Source organism: Fulmarus glacialis, unplaced genomic scaffold (assembly GCF_000690835.1).
Source record: "Fulmarus glacialis isolate BGI_N327 unplaced genomic scaffold, ASM69083v1 scaffold6838, whole genome shotgun sequence".
NCBI lineage: Eukaryota > Metazoa > Chordata > Aves > Procellariiformes > Procellariidae > Fulmarus > Fulmarus glacialis.
Genome location: NW_009228841.1, coordinates 59,297 through 75,532, shown reverse-complemented (window position 1 = coordinate 75,532; position 16,236 = coordinate 59,297). Strand labels below are relative to the sequence as shown.

The window sequence follows — 16,236 nt, the reverse complement described above, 5'->3', positions numbered from 1 at the left end:
TTTATATATATATATAAAGGATTTTTTTTTTTCTTAAGACGATGTGTCCATAGGGAGGTGGGTAGAGATGCTGGCATAGAAACGAAAGGACACTTCTTGGGATATTCTTCCCTAGAGCCCAGCAAGCCGAAGGCTTCACACTGTAGCTGGACAAAACTCCACAAGAGACGTCTCCTGGTGCTTGTCTTAAAGGCTGATGGATTGACTTACTGTAGGTCCACTGCGATAATAACGTGTTTTTCCTTGGTTCCCCCCAGTAATAAGCAATCCCTGCAGCACTGTCCATACTGTGAACAGGTATCTGTCCCTCACAGTGCATCCCTGTGGCCATTTCCATGCGTTTTGGCATGGGTTTATGCCGCCCAGAGCGTACCACACAGCAGCCTTATCACAGGTGCATCCGGGCATTGGCTCTGCCGCGAGCGGTCAGGAGTCTGCCATAACGTGAAACCATGCGGGAATCAATGCCCACCTCATCCTCCTCGCTACGCGGCCACTCCGACGAAGTCCAAGGGGGGCAGACGGCGACCCCGCGGCGAGGAGTCCAGAACCGCGCAGCAGCGATCACAGTTTCCTGATGGTTCAAATTGAAGTTTCGTTACTGCCTCTGTTAGTGAGAAGAAGTAATCATGCAGGCTTACGGTTAGACAGGCACAGGCAAACCACTCCACCCAAAACCACCTAATCCTTTTTAGTAAGGGCTTATGCTCCGTGAAGTTACCATGCCTTGCCAATCCAACACTTGCAAGGGGAATGCTGCCTTGGAGAGGAAGACCAGCTGGGAGAAACAATTCCAGGCAGTACACAAGAGATGCACTCTTTAGAGGAAGCTCTACTGAGGGCTTGCATCTGTGTAACGCTTAGGTGAAGATGTGAGGTTCACACACAAGCTGTTAGAAACCTGGTATTTCAGACAAATTCATGTATTCTGCTGTCAAACAGCAGAGTTTTACAGTATGCAAAAGGTGCAGAGATAAAACAGTTGCTTAGTGTAAGTTGGCTGTTATTCTCCAGTGATCTATGTATTACCTGGTAGCAGCAAGTAGTTACTGCTTGTTATCTCTGTTTCCTGGCTAACCAGGATATACTTCAACAGCCAGTTCCCAGGAACCCAAAGATGGACTTTTGTAGTGAGCTGGGAACGGTCTGTGCACCCAGACAACATGAGTGTGTAAAGCACGGTGGGACAACATCAGAGTTAAAGCTGAGTGAGAAATTTTCTCTTGGTTTGGAGAAAGAACGAGACTATTATTTGTGTAATTACAAGGAAGACGACATGCATAAAATGTTTGTGCAGACTTTACATATGGCTGTTGTCTTCATTTTAAATCCGAGAATTATGACGAGTAACAAGGTTTCTGAGAACACCCTTTGGCTGAAAGCTTGCTCAGCCTTTTGTTAATGTTTGATTTAGCTTACAATGGCAAATATGCACACCGATCGCCATGCAGCAGGTGGGAATTGCGCACCTGGTAATTTAGGGTCACTAGCTTTACATGGCACTTTCTCTGCAGCCTTTGGATCTCCTGCCCCAGCAATGGTTTCCCTCTGCCCAGCTGGACATCCACCCCATGCTCGCCCCAGCCTAGCGCCTTTCTCCCCCAAAAAACACTGGGCTTGCTCAGGGGTCCTCTTCACTGGGGTCTTGCCCCCACCCACCCTCCTCCATGCTGGCTGCTGGATGCCTACAACAGCTCTTGCTGGTCTTACTGGACACGCATCAAGAAGTGCTGCTCCATGTTTGCCCTGCACTTACCCTCTTCCTTGGGTGCCTGGTACTGGCCACATTATAATTAACTGTACCCCGTTAGCGATAGGTCCCTAATGGCCCAGTCTCCCTGCTGCAGAAAGGGAGGACAGGTGAAAAACAGAGGAAAAAACAACTGTTCCGATGGTCCAAGGGGGGTGAAGGTGAGGGGTTGGGGGTAGAGAAGCAGGAGCAGGGGGTAGCCCTGAGCAGAGCACCCCTGAGGGCATGCATGGCTCTTGGGGCTATGGGTGGGCATGGCTGAGACGTCCTGGATGCCTGGCAGCGTGAGGGAGCAGAAGAAGACCATCCTTGTCCTGGTGAAGGGCTGGGGAAGGCGATGAATGACCTCGGCAGGGAGGGGATAGATAATTCCCGCGGACGTGGGAGCCTGGTTTGCTGTGACCAGGGGTCACCACGCCAAGCGCAGCAAGTCCCACAGCAAGGGGACAGGACAGAGCTAGGTTGCTCTAGTCCCCAGCGTGCCAGTAACACATCAGTGTTGCCAATTCAGAGCATGCCAGGGTGATCAGTGACAGGTGTCTGTCACGGCATCTTGCTCGCGATACCTGGTTTTGGCCTTCTCATCAGTGAAACACTGTGGCTTGCGGACATGGTATGGACAAGCACTCAGGACAGTCACTGGTGATGGGCTCTCGTCCAGTCACCAAGTGAAATCCTTGCTCAGTGGGAGTTTGGGGCTGCAAAGCGGAAGGAGAGGCCAGAGCCATGGGAGGTCTGCCAGGGCATCCCCATGTGGCACTTACTCCGAGTCTGAGGTGTCAGCATGTCCTGTTCCCACGTGGACATTCATGGCCATGCCGTTGAGCTGGTCTCGAGACTGCTCCCTCCGAGCATTTTTTACTGTCACCCCCGAGTCTGAGGGAGAGCGGACCCCATCATTTGTCCCCAGGGAAGTAGTCCTGGATGAGATTGTGGTCTGATTGTAATCCGACAGCTTTTCCCGCAGTCGATTCTTCATATTCTTATCCACTAGCGGGGGAGGGTAGGTGACTTTATTTTTTAAGATGCCTGTTACAGAAAAGAAGGAATAATGAGAATTTTGAAACGTATCAGTAATTTCATTTATCAAGCTGAACATGTCCAAGAAGTGACATTTTATATTCCTTAATCAGACTTCTAGTTTGTCACTTTATTTCAAAACCAAAATATTAGACTTCAGCAACTACCTACTAGCTTCCCATGGCGTTTCTGGTTACACAGGTTGGAGCCATTTGGAAAGTGCTCTTCCCTGATAGGGCTACCATATGAACTAATTAATGCTCATCAATCCCCCCGGTCTCCCAGTCCAGCTGCAAGGCTGGGTTGGCCGTGCTACCTTTCCTCTGCTCCGGCTGCTGGTTATTCTGGTGGGACAGAGGTCTGTTCTCCTTCTGCTGCCCTTCATTCTCCTTGTCCTGGGGTGCTTCGTTGCTGTGGTTCACCTGGTTTTCCCTGTGAAGCTCTACGTTGACCTTGGTCTCAACTTTGAGTTTCTGTTTCCCACTGGGGTCCTCGCCATCGCTGGCTGTTACGCACTCTGTGGGCCAATAGGGTTTCACATGATTGGGAAGGGTATCAACTGCAATGCAAAAAAACACTAGCTCGAAAACCACTTTTGATAGGTTTTCTCAACCGCTGCCCAGCCAGTCCTGTTCTCTGTGGCTGGGGAAGAGCTGTGTGTCAAACCAGTGCAATGCTTCAGATGATCCCTGCTGGACTGCACTGCCCTCGGAGTGCAACAACACCCACAAAACACACTTGGTAAGATGGCAGGGTATCCAAACCCTTCCCAGAGCAAGGTCACTGCCTCTCCACTCACACTGAGAGGTGCGAGTCAAACCTGCTCTCTCAGTTCTCCAGGGCCAGCGATCCCACCAGCTCCCTGGGGATGCTGGCTTTTCTGAGGGGTGAGGGCACCCGAGGCACCTTGTGCTGTGTCTGTGCAGAGCACTAGCACACAGACTAGATGTTTGTCACTCTAAGCTGACTTATCTTTAGGACAAGATGAACTGCGCCTAGAAACGCCTGCACTCTGCCACACAGTAGTGATATCAACGGCCAATAATCTCCCACTCTTTAGGTCCATGACCTCCCCAACCCCACTAAATTGCATGAGGAGAGGCAGCTATTTCTTCCCCCTGCCCTCAAAATAACCAGCTCCTTCCCCCTCTTCCTCTTCCCTCATATGAGACTTTCCTGGCTGTGTAGCACCTGCCTGCAAACCCACTGACTGCTCTCTGTCTGAGCACCGTAAGTCACAGAATTGCTCAAACATCCTTTCACTTGCACTCAATCACTCCCGTGAACAAGCGCTTGGGAGGAAAAAAAAGCAAGGCACAGTGGTAGGGATGCTGTCTCAATTGTATTGCTAGTCTGGCAAAATTGTCCCATCTACTCTAAAGCTGTTTTAAAGTGCTCCCCCCTTGCACTGGGAGTACCTTTGGGTGTGCTGTGGAGTGGGCCACGTTCATTATTTTTGGAAGTGGATGTGTTCCACTTTTTCTCTGGCTCGAGCCCATCTTCTTCACTGTCTGATGAGTGGGAGGAGGCGTAAGAGCTGCTATGTTCATCGAGGGACAGTTCGCTGTCGGAGTCTGAATCGTGCTCTACAAATGCAGAAAGGGGAAACACAGCAATGAGAGTGTGGACAGGTGTTGAACAAATCTATCTGACAAATGCCCAAGGAGAAAGGAAAGACAGGCATCTGGTTCAGGCCATGCCAGGGATGAGCTCTTATATCCGTAAGCGTACATAGAATTAATTCACAAATTCTGTGGCACCCATCTAAGTAATTATGGGAAGCTTGGCTCAGCTAGGGAGTAGGACCTTTTATGTGCATGGGAGGTGCAGAACAGAATGGGGACACTTTTTACTCTATTCAGTATGCAGAACAGTAACTCCACAGGATCTCAATCAACACAGCACACAGGCAAACCAAGGTACCTAGAAATACCAAGAATCTGCAAATGCACTCCTAAAAACTGCTACAAAGCAACAAAATTTAACATCAAGACCCCAAACGAAAGGAAGTCAGGCAAGAGACACTTCTCGTTTTCTTGTACAAAACACATAGCAGTAAAAGAGGATATTGGCTTAAGGTCTCAAACATTAAAAAATCTCCAATTAAAAATCAAGAGCAACAGCCCATAATTTGTGAGAAAGAAGGGGGATTCCAGAAACTGTCAACAGCTGTGACAGCTGTCAGATTAAAACCGAACCATCACAAGAAGCAGATACATGATATTTCCATTCTGGGATTCCCTAGTAAAGCAACCATTGCATAGCTCGTTATGCCAAGAGCACAATGAGAATCAGACACACCAAGTCAGACTAACTATTCTTCCTATTATAGAAGCCTTTGAAAAAAGTGCTGAGAAGGCAAAGGTGCACAACTGGGTCACAGCATTTAGAAGTAGTTCTTACCATTGGACTTTGATGGATTCCTATGAAAAATGGAGGAATCTGCTTCAGTCTGACCAGCCCTTGCTTGACTTGAGGATCCACTGAGCTTATGAGCAGCCTCATCCCTTAGAGAATAATAACAAGGGACAACTTTCTTGGTCACTTTACTGTTCTTAACAACAAGGCAGACATGCAGATGAGATTCTTCTGGTCAAACGCAGACAGCTGCAGTGGACGCTAGCCAGCCTGTGCCTTGTCAATGTGGTCACTTTTACAGCAAGACATAGGTTATCCTAATGTAGCTGTCTGCCTTTGGCCACATGAATCACACTCTGAAAAAGCCTGAAGTTAATAAGCTAAATCTCACTCCTTGAGACATGACTGAATTTTAACAGGCAAGCAGCATGGCCCATATAGTTAACCTAATAGTTATGTTAACCACTGCATTGTTGGAACTCCCCACCAAAGATGCATGCAAAAGAAAATGCACGGAAGAAAATGACAGTCACATAAAACAGAACTGTTAAGACATAAAACAAGTAACATTTGAACCAAAACATTTCTGTTTTCCACAAGAGCAATGAAAAGGGAAAGGCAAGCACCTGAAAGCCATGCACCTGCCACCTGATTACCTGAGAATATAAGCAAGGTAGCTATTGTGGCTCTTGGCTGACCTGACGGTGCTTTCTAGGGAGACAGTGGATTCCCCAATAGTTGTGCGATACATATTTGGCTCTTCTATATATGTGTTGTTACAGTTCAGAGATCGCTGAAGGGAAAAAAAAAAGACACAAAGCAATAGTGAATGATCCTACCAAAACCCCACGTTACCCACAAGTGCACTAAAAATCTTGAAGGAACCAAGTGGTTTTTGATGCTGAAGAAAAAAATTATTTCCTCTCAAAAGTTTTAATTAAAACAGTAATCAAAATTTTTGAGAGAGGCCATCAGTAATCTTTGTACAAGTCACTGAAACCAGACAATTCACTTAACTACACACAAGCCACCTATAAGTGTATTTAGGAAACTTTTACGAGCAAGAGGATGTTTTCTCCCAGTGTTTTTTCCTTACAGTTAATAATGTAGCTCTTGTTGCAGTGGAATCATCTGGAAGAGGTTTCTTTCCAGTCAAAGTGTTCTTCAAGTGCTTCCTGACTTCTTTGTTAAATACGCAGTGGAAGAAGAAAATGAACAGTCCCTGGATCATTTTAGAGAGAGGAAGAATAAATCTAAATGATTCATTACTACCAAACTGCAAATACAAACAGATATTAGAGAACAGCCTTTTTGAAATAACCCCTGAATTCTAATTCATAGTCCATGATTTCAATAGCAATAACTATTTTCTGTCTTTGACTGAAATGGCATTGATTGACCTCCTAGGACTTCTTCATAATTTGCTTCCATGTTCAAATGTGCATAAAGGGCCTGGGAAAATATACACAATGATGTGTTCCTCCAGGATTTACAGAGCAGAGCTTGTGGTAGGTGTCACCCTCCCTCGTTGTTTGAGAGGAAACGTTCTTCTCAAAATATCTAATGGTGACCTCAATGTCATCACTGGAAGACCCTGCAGGGAGTTTCAGGGTTGTACTTGCATTAAGATTTTAGAGCTTTTACACTGATGAAGAGACAAAATCAATAGTAGCACATAAAAAATATCATAGCCTTTAGTGAAAACCTCTGGAAAAGGGGGACTTCTGTCGTAGGTGTCCTTAATATTGTTGCTTAAAGAACTTTAGAAAGTCTTGTGAAATGTGGAGAGATACTGAGGGCAGAGAGGTCCCAACTTTTGCCCCATATGTTCCTTGGTTCAGCAATACCTCCTGGGGAAATCATTGAAATCCTCAGGGTTGGGCAGTTGTTGGCTGCCAGGAACACACATTAACAGCTTTCACTGGGGGCAGGGGGCACACACACGTGTGCCTTCAGATGTATTTGCAGCTGCCAAACTGTTATCAATTTTGGTTGGAGATATAGTATTTAGAAGCCAATCACTCATGAAGTTGCAGCTGTACCAACATCACAAGATGCCTGCATTTCATGATTTCAGCCAAAGCAATTGACTCAGAGAAACTTTAAAATTCAAGCTCACTTTCTAAACATTCAATCAAATGCAATCTTAGCTGGTATTAGCACTTTGGGATTATTCATTAATAAAATTCACATAAATGTCTCTTTAAAAATACAAGTTCAAAGAAGGCAATGACGTGAAACGCCACATACCACTGTGCCTCTCTGGGCAAGTTTGGAGAATTCCAGCTGCTGACTTCCCTCCCTCTCATCAGGTTTATTTTTAATTTTATTTTATTTTAGGCTTGTGGAAGCCTGGTTTTACAGCCTGAGTATTTATTTCAGAGCACACCAATTGCAGTGGCAAAATAACCTTGCTCCAAGCTGGCCTATCTGGTGTGCTTCCAGGGTATGGACAGTCATCTCCGGAGGAGACCCATCAGACTTCTTTTTCTCTTTGGTTGCAATTTGTGGCTGTTCGCTGCAGCTGGCAGGAGTGGCCTGCTAGCAGTAGCTGTTTTAATACTGCAGGCACTTGCCATGACAGTTACTGCCATCTTGGTCACATTCAAGTTGTGACCAACATGAAGCTTCATGATTATTTCCATGCCAGCTCTCCCACAAATAACTATGTTCTGCATCTTTAATGAGTAAGTGTGCACATTAGGCCAGGCAACCCAGTAAATTCCTAATACAATGAATTGTATTTGAAAATCATTATTTGGCTCATTTCCTTAAACAGTAACTTTAATTTGTGAAAGCCTTGAACTTGGAGCCACCCACTCTGGGTGAAATAAAACAGTCTCTTATTTGCCGTAGCAACAGAACAACTGTTAACAATGAGCAGGCAGAAGACAGTAACAAAGATTTTTGTCTCTAGAAAGACAGAGGTATAATTGCCTTCTATTATTTATCTGTCACAGGTTACAACAGTAGAGCACTTATCTTTACAATGACTAAAAGTGAGAGATGCAATTACTCAAAGTTATGGTTTTGGTGAAAAGAACCCTCTCTGAGAAAAGAGAGCAAAACTTGTATTTGACATCACTGTTCTTAAGTCAGCTCATGTTTAGCAGGTTTTTGGAGGTCTGGGTGCAGCAGTGTGCTCACCAAGGTCTGCCAGGGACAAGACACCATCCAACTTACCTGCAGGCAGCTGAAAATGGCAAAAAGATAGTGAAAGGTCATGACGTCGCTGTTCACCGCCATCAGCCCCAGCAGCCACTGAATGCCGTTCGCAGCACAGAGCTGTAAAGCAAACACAGACGGGTATTTGCAGCACTACAGGATACAAGAGAATAGCCCAACTTCTCCACACGGGCGGTACCACATGCCCAATGATTTCCCAACTGGAAAGTACCTTTGGGAAAATTAGGGCAGTGTTCACCAGCTCCTAGTTCCCAACTCTGTCATTGTGCTACTCAGTAACTTACGTTCGCAGCACAGAGCTGTAAAGCAAACACAGACGGGTATTTGCAGCACTACAGGATACAAGAGAATAGCCCAACTTCTCCACACGGGCGGTACCACATGCCCAATGATTTCCCAACTGGAAAGTACCTTTGGGAAAATTAGGGCAGTGTTCACCAGCTCCTAGTTCCCAACTCTGTCATTGTGCTACTCAGTAACTTAGCATATTCAGGTAAAAAAAAAGTGTTTTCTTTTCAAGTTTATTTCCAAGGTTGTCTTCAAACAAACCAGGCTGTTTGCCAAGCCCACGCTGTTCAGCCTTGTTGACTCTGAGGAAGAGTTCTGGACGGTAAATGGCCACGTCCATCTCATTTCTCTTTGTTGAGTTCACTCTCACATTCCTTCTCAACATTACAGCCCAAGGTTTTGGATCGAGGGCACTGAGGGGAATACTTCTTTGCTTAAAAACATTATTTCCATAGATGCTTTCAAAAGATGGTCACAATTCTAGTGGCAAAAGTTTTGTATTATGAGTAAAATAGCTGCCATTAAGTAGCAATTATACTCTATTTGTTTAGGAGATTTAAAAAAGAAACTTAAAAAAATTACCCAACAGCCAGGGCTGAATAAATAGCTAGAAGCAGCCTTTTGAAATCTCATACAGCTACCTATTTGAAAAAAAAAAAAAAGGGGCTGTCTTGCCACTAGCTAATCACGTTTCAGTTCACAGGTAAATTCTGAGCTTTGGGCAAAACAGACATTAATGGGAACAGGCTGCCACAGCAGCTTGGGAAGGTGGCAGGTTGCAGCTTGTGAGGCTTTCTGCTCGTCCCACGGGGAGCAGGACTGGGGGAGGCTGGTTCTCAGCACGGGAACCTCAATGGGTCTCTACCACAACATGGCCAGTCACCCAGGCATTCGTGAGGGGAGACCTTTCTGAGCCATGGGCGAGCACGGGAAGACCCAGAATTAAGTCTACCAGGACATGCCACGGGTGGAGATGAAGTGACAGTGTAGTATGGAGTCTGATGAAAGATCTGGAAGGACTGTAATGATACCATCCGGAGACCAGACCTTTCCCTCTCCCCTCCCTTCCTGCCTACACTTGGTGGTGGTGCAGAGCATGGTGGAGGTTTTACAGAGTCTCCAAGGGAACCCCAGGAGTAGGTGTTGGTGAAGCAGCTCCAATTGCCTCTACCAATGCTGTCTCCTCCAAATATTTATCTTCCACCCCAACACCCGGCTTTTAGGCAATTCTGTCCCTTTATTATTCCTGGCCAGAACTTTTTCTACAGGTTTTTGAACCCAAACTTACACGACTCCGGATTTTTCAAATGAACGTTGCCTTCTTCTGCATGATGCTTTCATTGCCAGTATAAAGATGACAGTGTTTATCTGAAAAGGAAATTGAAGTAACAGCATGGATTCCTTCTGTAAAGTTGTTAGGGCTCAGTTTTCAATGACAATGCCGTTTTTATCCTAAAATGGTTTGTGGTGCCAAGAATATTTTTCCTTCAATTTACACGTCTCAAAGTTCCAAGACTCATCTTGTTTCAAGCCAACATAGTCAAGAACATCCTGGGACTTGATCTGGATGAAACCCAATAAGATGGCCCTATGCAAAGAGGCTTGAGTGAAACATAAAAACTCAAGAATGGCTATCCTTGTCCAGACCAGAGTCCACTCAGCCCAGCATCTTGTTTCAGCTGGGCCAAAGCAGAATATAGTAACAGAGCAAGCACATAGCGATAATTCCTCTGAACACTCCTCCAGCCTCCACTGATTTCCAGAGCTGGGATGTACTAGGCGAGGTGGTGCGTTTGTACTTATCATTCATTGTGAATATCGATGCTGTGAATTTGTTCAGTTACTTTCTGAAATCATGCAGAGCTTTACCACCGCCATTGTCTCGTTTCTGTGAGTTTCTAACTTAATTCCCTGTGGAGCCACAATGTAGCTCACCCTGTTCTGAATCTGCCACTTCCTACTACTAATTGTGTTGGAAAAGACACTGAATGGTTGGCTCCACGGTCATATTCTCCAGGCCACCATGCTATTACAAGCTCCTTCCTATCCCCTTCTCTGCAGCTTTCTCTTCTCTAGGCTCCTAGTCCACTTAGTTGCTCCTCCAGCGGGGGCTGTCCCATGTCTTTGATGACTCGTGACCCCAATTTATGCCACTTCCAGGTCTACTTCATACTTTTTAAGATGAGGTATTCAAGATACTTGGTATTCAAGATACAGTCACACCACAGATATGTATCTTCTGGTGCTCTGTTACTGAGGGATGTTTTAAGGGATAAGTTAAACACCAGCCAATTCTTTTAAATTCCTGAAATTGGAATTATTTAATATTCCTTTAGGACTTTTGGATGAAGGGACTTGTTATGGCTTATTTTGTTGATTTGTTTTATAAGCCCACTGACCAACCCTTCAAAGGTGCAACAAAGCAAATGGGAAAAAAAAATAGGTTTCTGGCCATACAGCCATGGCTCCACAAGCAATCTTTGCACTGGCAAGCAGCCCTCTGATTTCCAGGAGCTTAGCTCATGTCTCATATGTTTAAGCAAAAGAAGCAAGCTCGAGTACATCAGCTTCAAATGTAAAGAATACAGTCACTTCACATTATGACTATTGGTTGACAAAACATAAAAGAAAAGGTAGCAGTAAGGAAGAGACAGCTCAGGATGCCAACTCCACTATACTTACAACTACAACAATTACGATGGGCCCAGCGAAACTCCAGATAAGGGTGTCATGAACAGACAACCAGCAGAAATCAGGGTTCCCATAGCCTTGTGGATCCAGACCAACAGCAAGCCCTGGGTCACAAAATGGAGAGAAAGTACATCAGAAAGGTGCTGCTGAGATCTTGTATATAACCAGGCACATTTTCAAATCACTGTCTGACAAACAAAATGATAATGGCAAAATGTGTTCAATAGGATGGTCTGGGAAGTCAAAATCAAGGCAAATATTGAAATAAAACTTCAGTAAATCAAAACCTTTACGCTGGTCACTCCATATCAAATGATACTATGAGTTTTGCCTACCAGAATAAAGTTCAGCTGCATAAAAATGACAATAAGTGCAAGTCCCAAATTCATTCTGTTTCAGCACAGTTTTATAGTCATACTCTCACAGCGTGATGAAGCCTTGAGGGTGAGTGACATGTTGAGGAATTTCAATAAGCCTATGTAGCAGAATGACATGAATCATAACTGAGGAGATGTCTATACTACAAAAAAAGTGCATTCTTAACTGCTTGCTGTCACTAAAATAACACCAGAGACAAAGGAACCTGGGAACTCATGGGAGTTAACTGCTTGAGCTCAGGTGGGATTCATCTTGAGCTGCCATCCCAGGTACCTCACCTTGCTTTCAGCGCTGTTTGAAATGGAGTTTGCTAATGCCCCAAGGCAATTGAGTTAAGAACACACCTTTTATTGTTTTATTTTTCAAAGCCTGGACAATTCCAAGGGAGTCTCTGAGTCCAACCTCCACCTGCTGATTTACAGTGCCATCTGATTTGGTGACCTACACCTCGCCCATATGGCGATGGACTGGGATTGCTGCCTTTGACCTGCAAAATACTGCAGAGGTCTTCCTTCTTCAAGACACAGAAATTGATCCCTACGAGGCCTATGGCCAATGACATATGGTAAACGGCTGCAGCATGTTGTCTGGGCATCAGGGGCACCTATTGCGTTGAGCGTATGTCCTGACTCAAGCAGGCGGCCAAGGTTGATGGCAGTGCCATTCTCCGCAAAGAGAATTCATGTGCATTAATAAACGCCTTTTTTTTAATTGAAGCCTGTGTGCTTTGATGAAAAGACACTGAAAAAGGGAGAGGTAGCTGCATTTCACTCTCACTGCTTAAAGCTGGCCCACAGCCAATATTCACATCTGGTACAAGCCTACGGTCTATGAAAATTAAACTGGCTATTTGGCAAAGCAGTGGATATTGGATCTGTTTTCTCTGAAGTGTGGAATGAGATAGGACTGGTCTCCCTCCCTGCTCCCATTGGCCCTTCCACCACCTCCTTCAGCAGTTGCCATCCAGAAAGAATTAGCCATAAATGATTAAGGGACCATAAAGTATATTATACAGATGTAATTCTACAGACACAGCCTGTTTCCCAGGACTTGATTTCCCCATTAGTGGGACTTAAACTACATTTTGACCAAACATCTGGCTCTAAAAGTAATTGGCAGACAGCAACATTTTTTCACTCTCAAAATCCCACTCTAAAGTTCTCCATTAAACAAATGGGGCAAATTGCAATCTTCAGGTACGCGGTTCAAATTTTACTGGAGTCAACAATATGTGAAATAACACTTTACCCAAAGGTAGAATTAAGCCAATGCAATGTAATATAGAGAATCATTTTGGCACATCAATTAAATGCTGCAGCCTGGTCGTCCTGAGCAGACTAAGCGTGTGGGCTGCATAATAGCTAACTGACGTTGGCAGAAACCAGGGCTGGTCCTATGGCTGAGGCGAGCGTCCTGTGGGGACCACCACCCATCCCAGGAGTGTGTCAAGAGCATGCTGTGGGGAGGTGCTGCTGGAGGGGCACGTTTTGGATCTTCTGAGCTCCTGTGGGCTCAGCAGCCGCGTGCGACTCAGGCTACTGCGGGTCAGCCTCACCTCTCTTCTGACTCATCGCCTCGCTTAGTATTCACAGCAAATAGCAGATTTGGAAAGTGCCATTTTCCGGGGGATATTGGTTTTAGGGCTATGTAAGAACCTGTTTTAACATGAGCACTGCAGTTTCCACAGCAAAGCAGTTACAGCACGCATATGCCAACCGGTTAGCGTGTTGCCACGAACACACGCAGAACTGGAGGGGTCTTGCCGGGTGCCAGATCCAGCCCTTTGCTCCTGAGGCAAGGAAGTCATAAAATCCCTCTCTTAGATGGATCAAACTACATTTTAAAATGAGCAAGCTTAAAGCAAATTTAAAATGCTCCACTATCGCTCCCCATGGAGGAATATTGCAGATCTGCACTCTTTCGATGGCTGTAAGCCTTCTCCCAACTTCCATCCTACTTTTATTCATGGCAATTTGCTTTTCTATGCTGTGATTAAATGTGATTCTTCCCTGCTGGAGTGTTCTCTATGTAAACATTTTGCTAGGTTTTTCCCCCTGCAAAGGTCAAGGTTCCCTTCTGCAAGTAGCCTGGTCCCATCAAAGATGCCTTAGGACCACTATGTCCCAGCTTGAAATGAATGTCAGTTCGAGCACGGAAAATAGAAAAAATAAATAAACAAAACAGAGTAAAGCCACTGCTACTGTAGGTTCATGTTTTTTTTTCATGATAGCTATGATAAAAATGAAATGGGCTAGATATTTATCTTTCAAATAAAACAAAAAAGTCCTTTGGATGTCCAGGACTAAAATCCCTTCCTATATCTAGACTTTTCCACTATTAAGAAACATACACAATCCTTCTCTCATAAAGCAATTTAAAAGAAATTGCATTTAAGATCATGTTATGAAGTTGGAACCTTTTTACTGTTATATATTAAAATTTAAAATTTATAAAAGAAGCTTATTTAAAATATGTACAGTAACAAAGTTTTCCAGTGGCAAGAAATCCCACATTGTGCTATTTATGATGAAATAATTTTCTCTTCAGACGATTTCTAAACCTGGAAGGACAAACTAAAAGCTTAGGTTTTTTTATCCTTCGTTTCACAAAATCCTCTGACTTGCTCAGTAATAGGGATCTGACTTTTCATTTAAATGAACTGCAAATTCAGTAGATTTAGAGTTTAAATTACAGGAGACAACCGGGGACCATAACTCATAGTTTTAAAAGTGCAAAATAGTTCTATATCACAGAGAACAATATCTAAGTAGAAAAATGTAAAAATGGTGTACTTGTAATATTTAGATTGCATAATACTGCTGTTGAGAAGTTCTGAATTAATTTAAAATTCAGAAGAGAAACTAAATATGAAACAGAAAATCCTTCTGACAAAATTCTTCTGAAGAGTTATGTCTTTGGAAACACAAATTGTTTACTGCTATTTAATGATAACACTTCTTTTCTACCAGAAATGATGCTGCCAACTATCTGATGGCACTTAAACATTCCTAAATATATTGCAGTAGTCCTGTATGTAGTGATAAAAGTTACACAGGTCTGAAATGTTTTAGAAGTTCAAGGACGATTTCTATTTAAAATGTCAAAGATACGTCTAGAGTGGCAGAGCCTTCTGAGCTGTACCTTCCACTGTGTTCTGGAAAAATTGATAGAAGCAGAGATTATTTATGCACAAGGTGATATGGAAAAAACTTACCAGCTCTCCAGAATGAAAGCTAACCTATACTAACCTATGTTATGTTTCTGTATTACGCTTTCTTAAGTCACATAGAAAAAAACCCCACATATTTTTATAATTCTAACTTGTTCCACAGTATTTTTCCAAGTTTATATGAGTGATAGCTATTTGTTTGATCTGAGGGACACCTAAACCTCTGCCTTTGCTGACAGTATGTTGCTATCTGTAAAAACAAAAGTAATTGGATGAAAGTTAACTGTCTGCCTATGATCTGATTTCCCATATGGCAACAGATACATGCTGAAATAGTTGAACCAAAAAACCCCGCTCCAACTGTTCTGCGAAGTTCACTTCCCAAGGAGCTGTCTGCCTGAATTAACACAGCACCATGTGCTTAGGGTAGCACTGGAAATGTCTGATTGCAAAAATAGGCATGGTGAGGGTGGAGATGGATGTGCTCCTGTGGATCACTCTGGAACAGTTTAAAAGATTACTGCCTCCAGCTTTTCATTACTTTTCCTCAACTGGAAGTTATTGCCTTTGTATCTGAAATGAAGTAAAAAGCTGCTGAGTATTCCCAGCTCGTTTTTATGCCAAGTAAAACAGAACTGCTGAAATCCCCTTCAGGGAGCATTTACTGCTGCTTGAGGGTAGGCAACGGGAATGTCCAGTGAAGGGCAGTAATGCCCTGTGGGCAGCATCGCTGCTGAAGCCACTGCAGCTACTCCCCCGAGAAACCGTGTGTCCATATCCTGAGGTACCAGCACAGGGAAGGAAAATTTCCTTCTACTGACTACAGGCAAAGTTGTTAAAATAAAAATACTGTTATTCCCAAGCAATGTTACCAAGTCCTGTTTTAATCTAGGTGCAATTATGTTTATGTTCTTGTAAAACCCTCAGTATCACTTCAACTGGGGCAACAGACATTTGGTACAGATCTGCCAAATTCAGGCTGACTTCTGCTAGACATGATTTCGCGTTGCCGTCGTTCAGGAAAACACTGAAGTGACAGCAGTAGTTGAGTGCACCCATAGCTGTGTTGGATAGGGTAACTTTCCTGAATCTGGCCAGTGAAGATGGCAGGGAAGGGAAACGAAGCTGTTTTGGGGTGGTTGAGGGTACCTGTTATGATTTTCCCCAGCCAACGACGTAGTAGAACCGCATGTGCCCGAAGTTGATGTTCCTCACTTCAGTCAGCATCCGGTAGATGTGGAGCTGCTCCACGAACATCCATGCAAAGGTGCTCATGTAGAAATAATGCAGGAGGATGGCAATCACAGTACACACAAACTGCAGAAGGGAAAGGGCAGGGAAATTAAAGTTGCTCTCCCGAATCACAACCTGGTGAGTCACCAGCCCTCCTGTGCAG

The 16,236-nt window shown here is 44.2% G+C and overlaps 1 protein-coding gene across 1 annotated transcript in view; it reads right to left on the bottom strand.

Annotated features, from left to right (window-relative positions):
- Positions 1-582: 582 nt before the first annotated feature.
- LOC104081031 (cadherin EGF LAG seven-pass G-type receptor 1-like) overlaps positions 583-16,236 on the bottom strand; it is a gene marked incomplete at its 5' end in the record, with an annotated part of 73,437 nt that continues 57,783 nt past the window's right edge. The window contains 13 exon segments of the mRNA XM_009583615.1: positions 583-607; positions 2,515-2,779; positions 3,087-3,329; positions 4,189-4,356; positions 5,174-5,277; positions 5,827-5,921; positions 6,225-6,350; positions 8,312-8,391; positions 8,394-8,413; positions 9,891-9,970; positions 11,285-11,397; positions 15,936-15,953; positions 16,001-16,157. Of these exon segments, the coding sequence (XP_009581910.1) occupies positions 583-607; positions 2,515-2,779; positions 3,087-3,329; positions 4,189-4,356; positions 5,174-5,277; positions 5,827-5,921; positions 6,225-6,350; positions 8,312-8,391; positions 8,394-8,413; positions 9,891-9,970; positions 11,285-11,397; positions 15,936-15,953; positions 16,001-16,157 (1,494 nt within the window).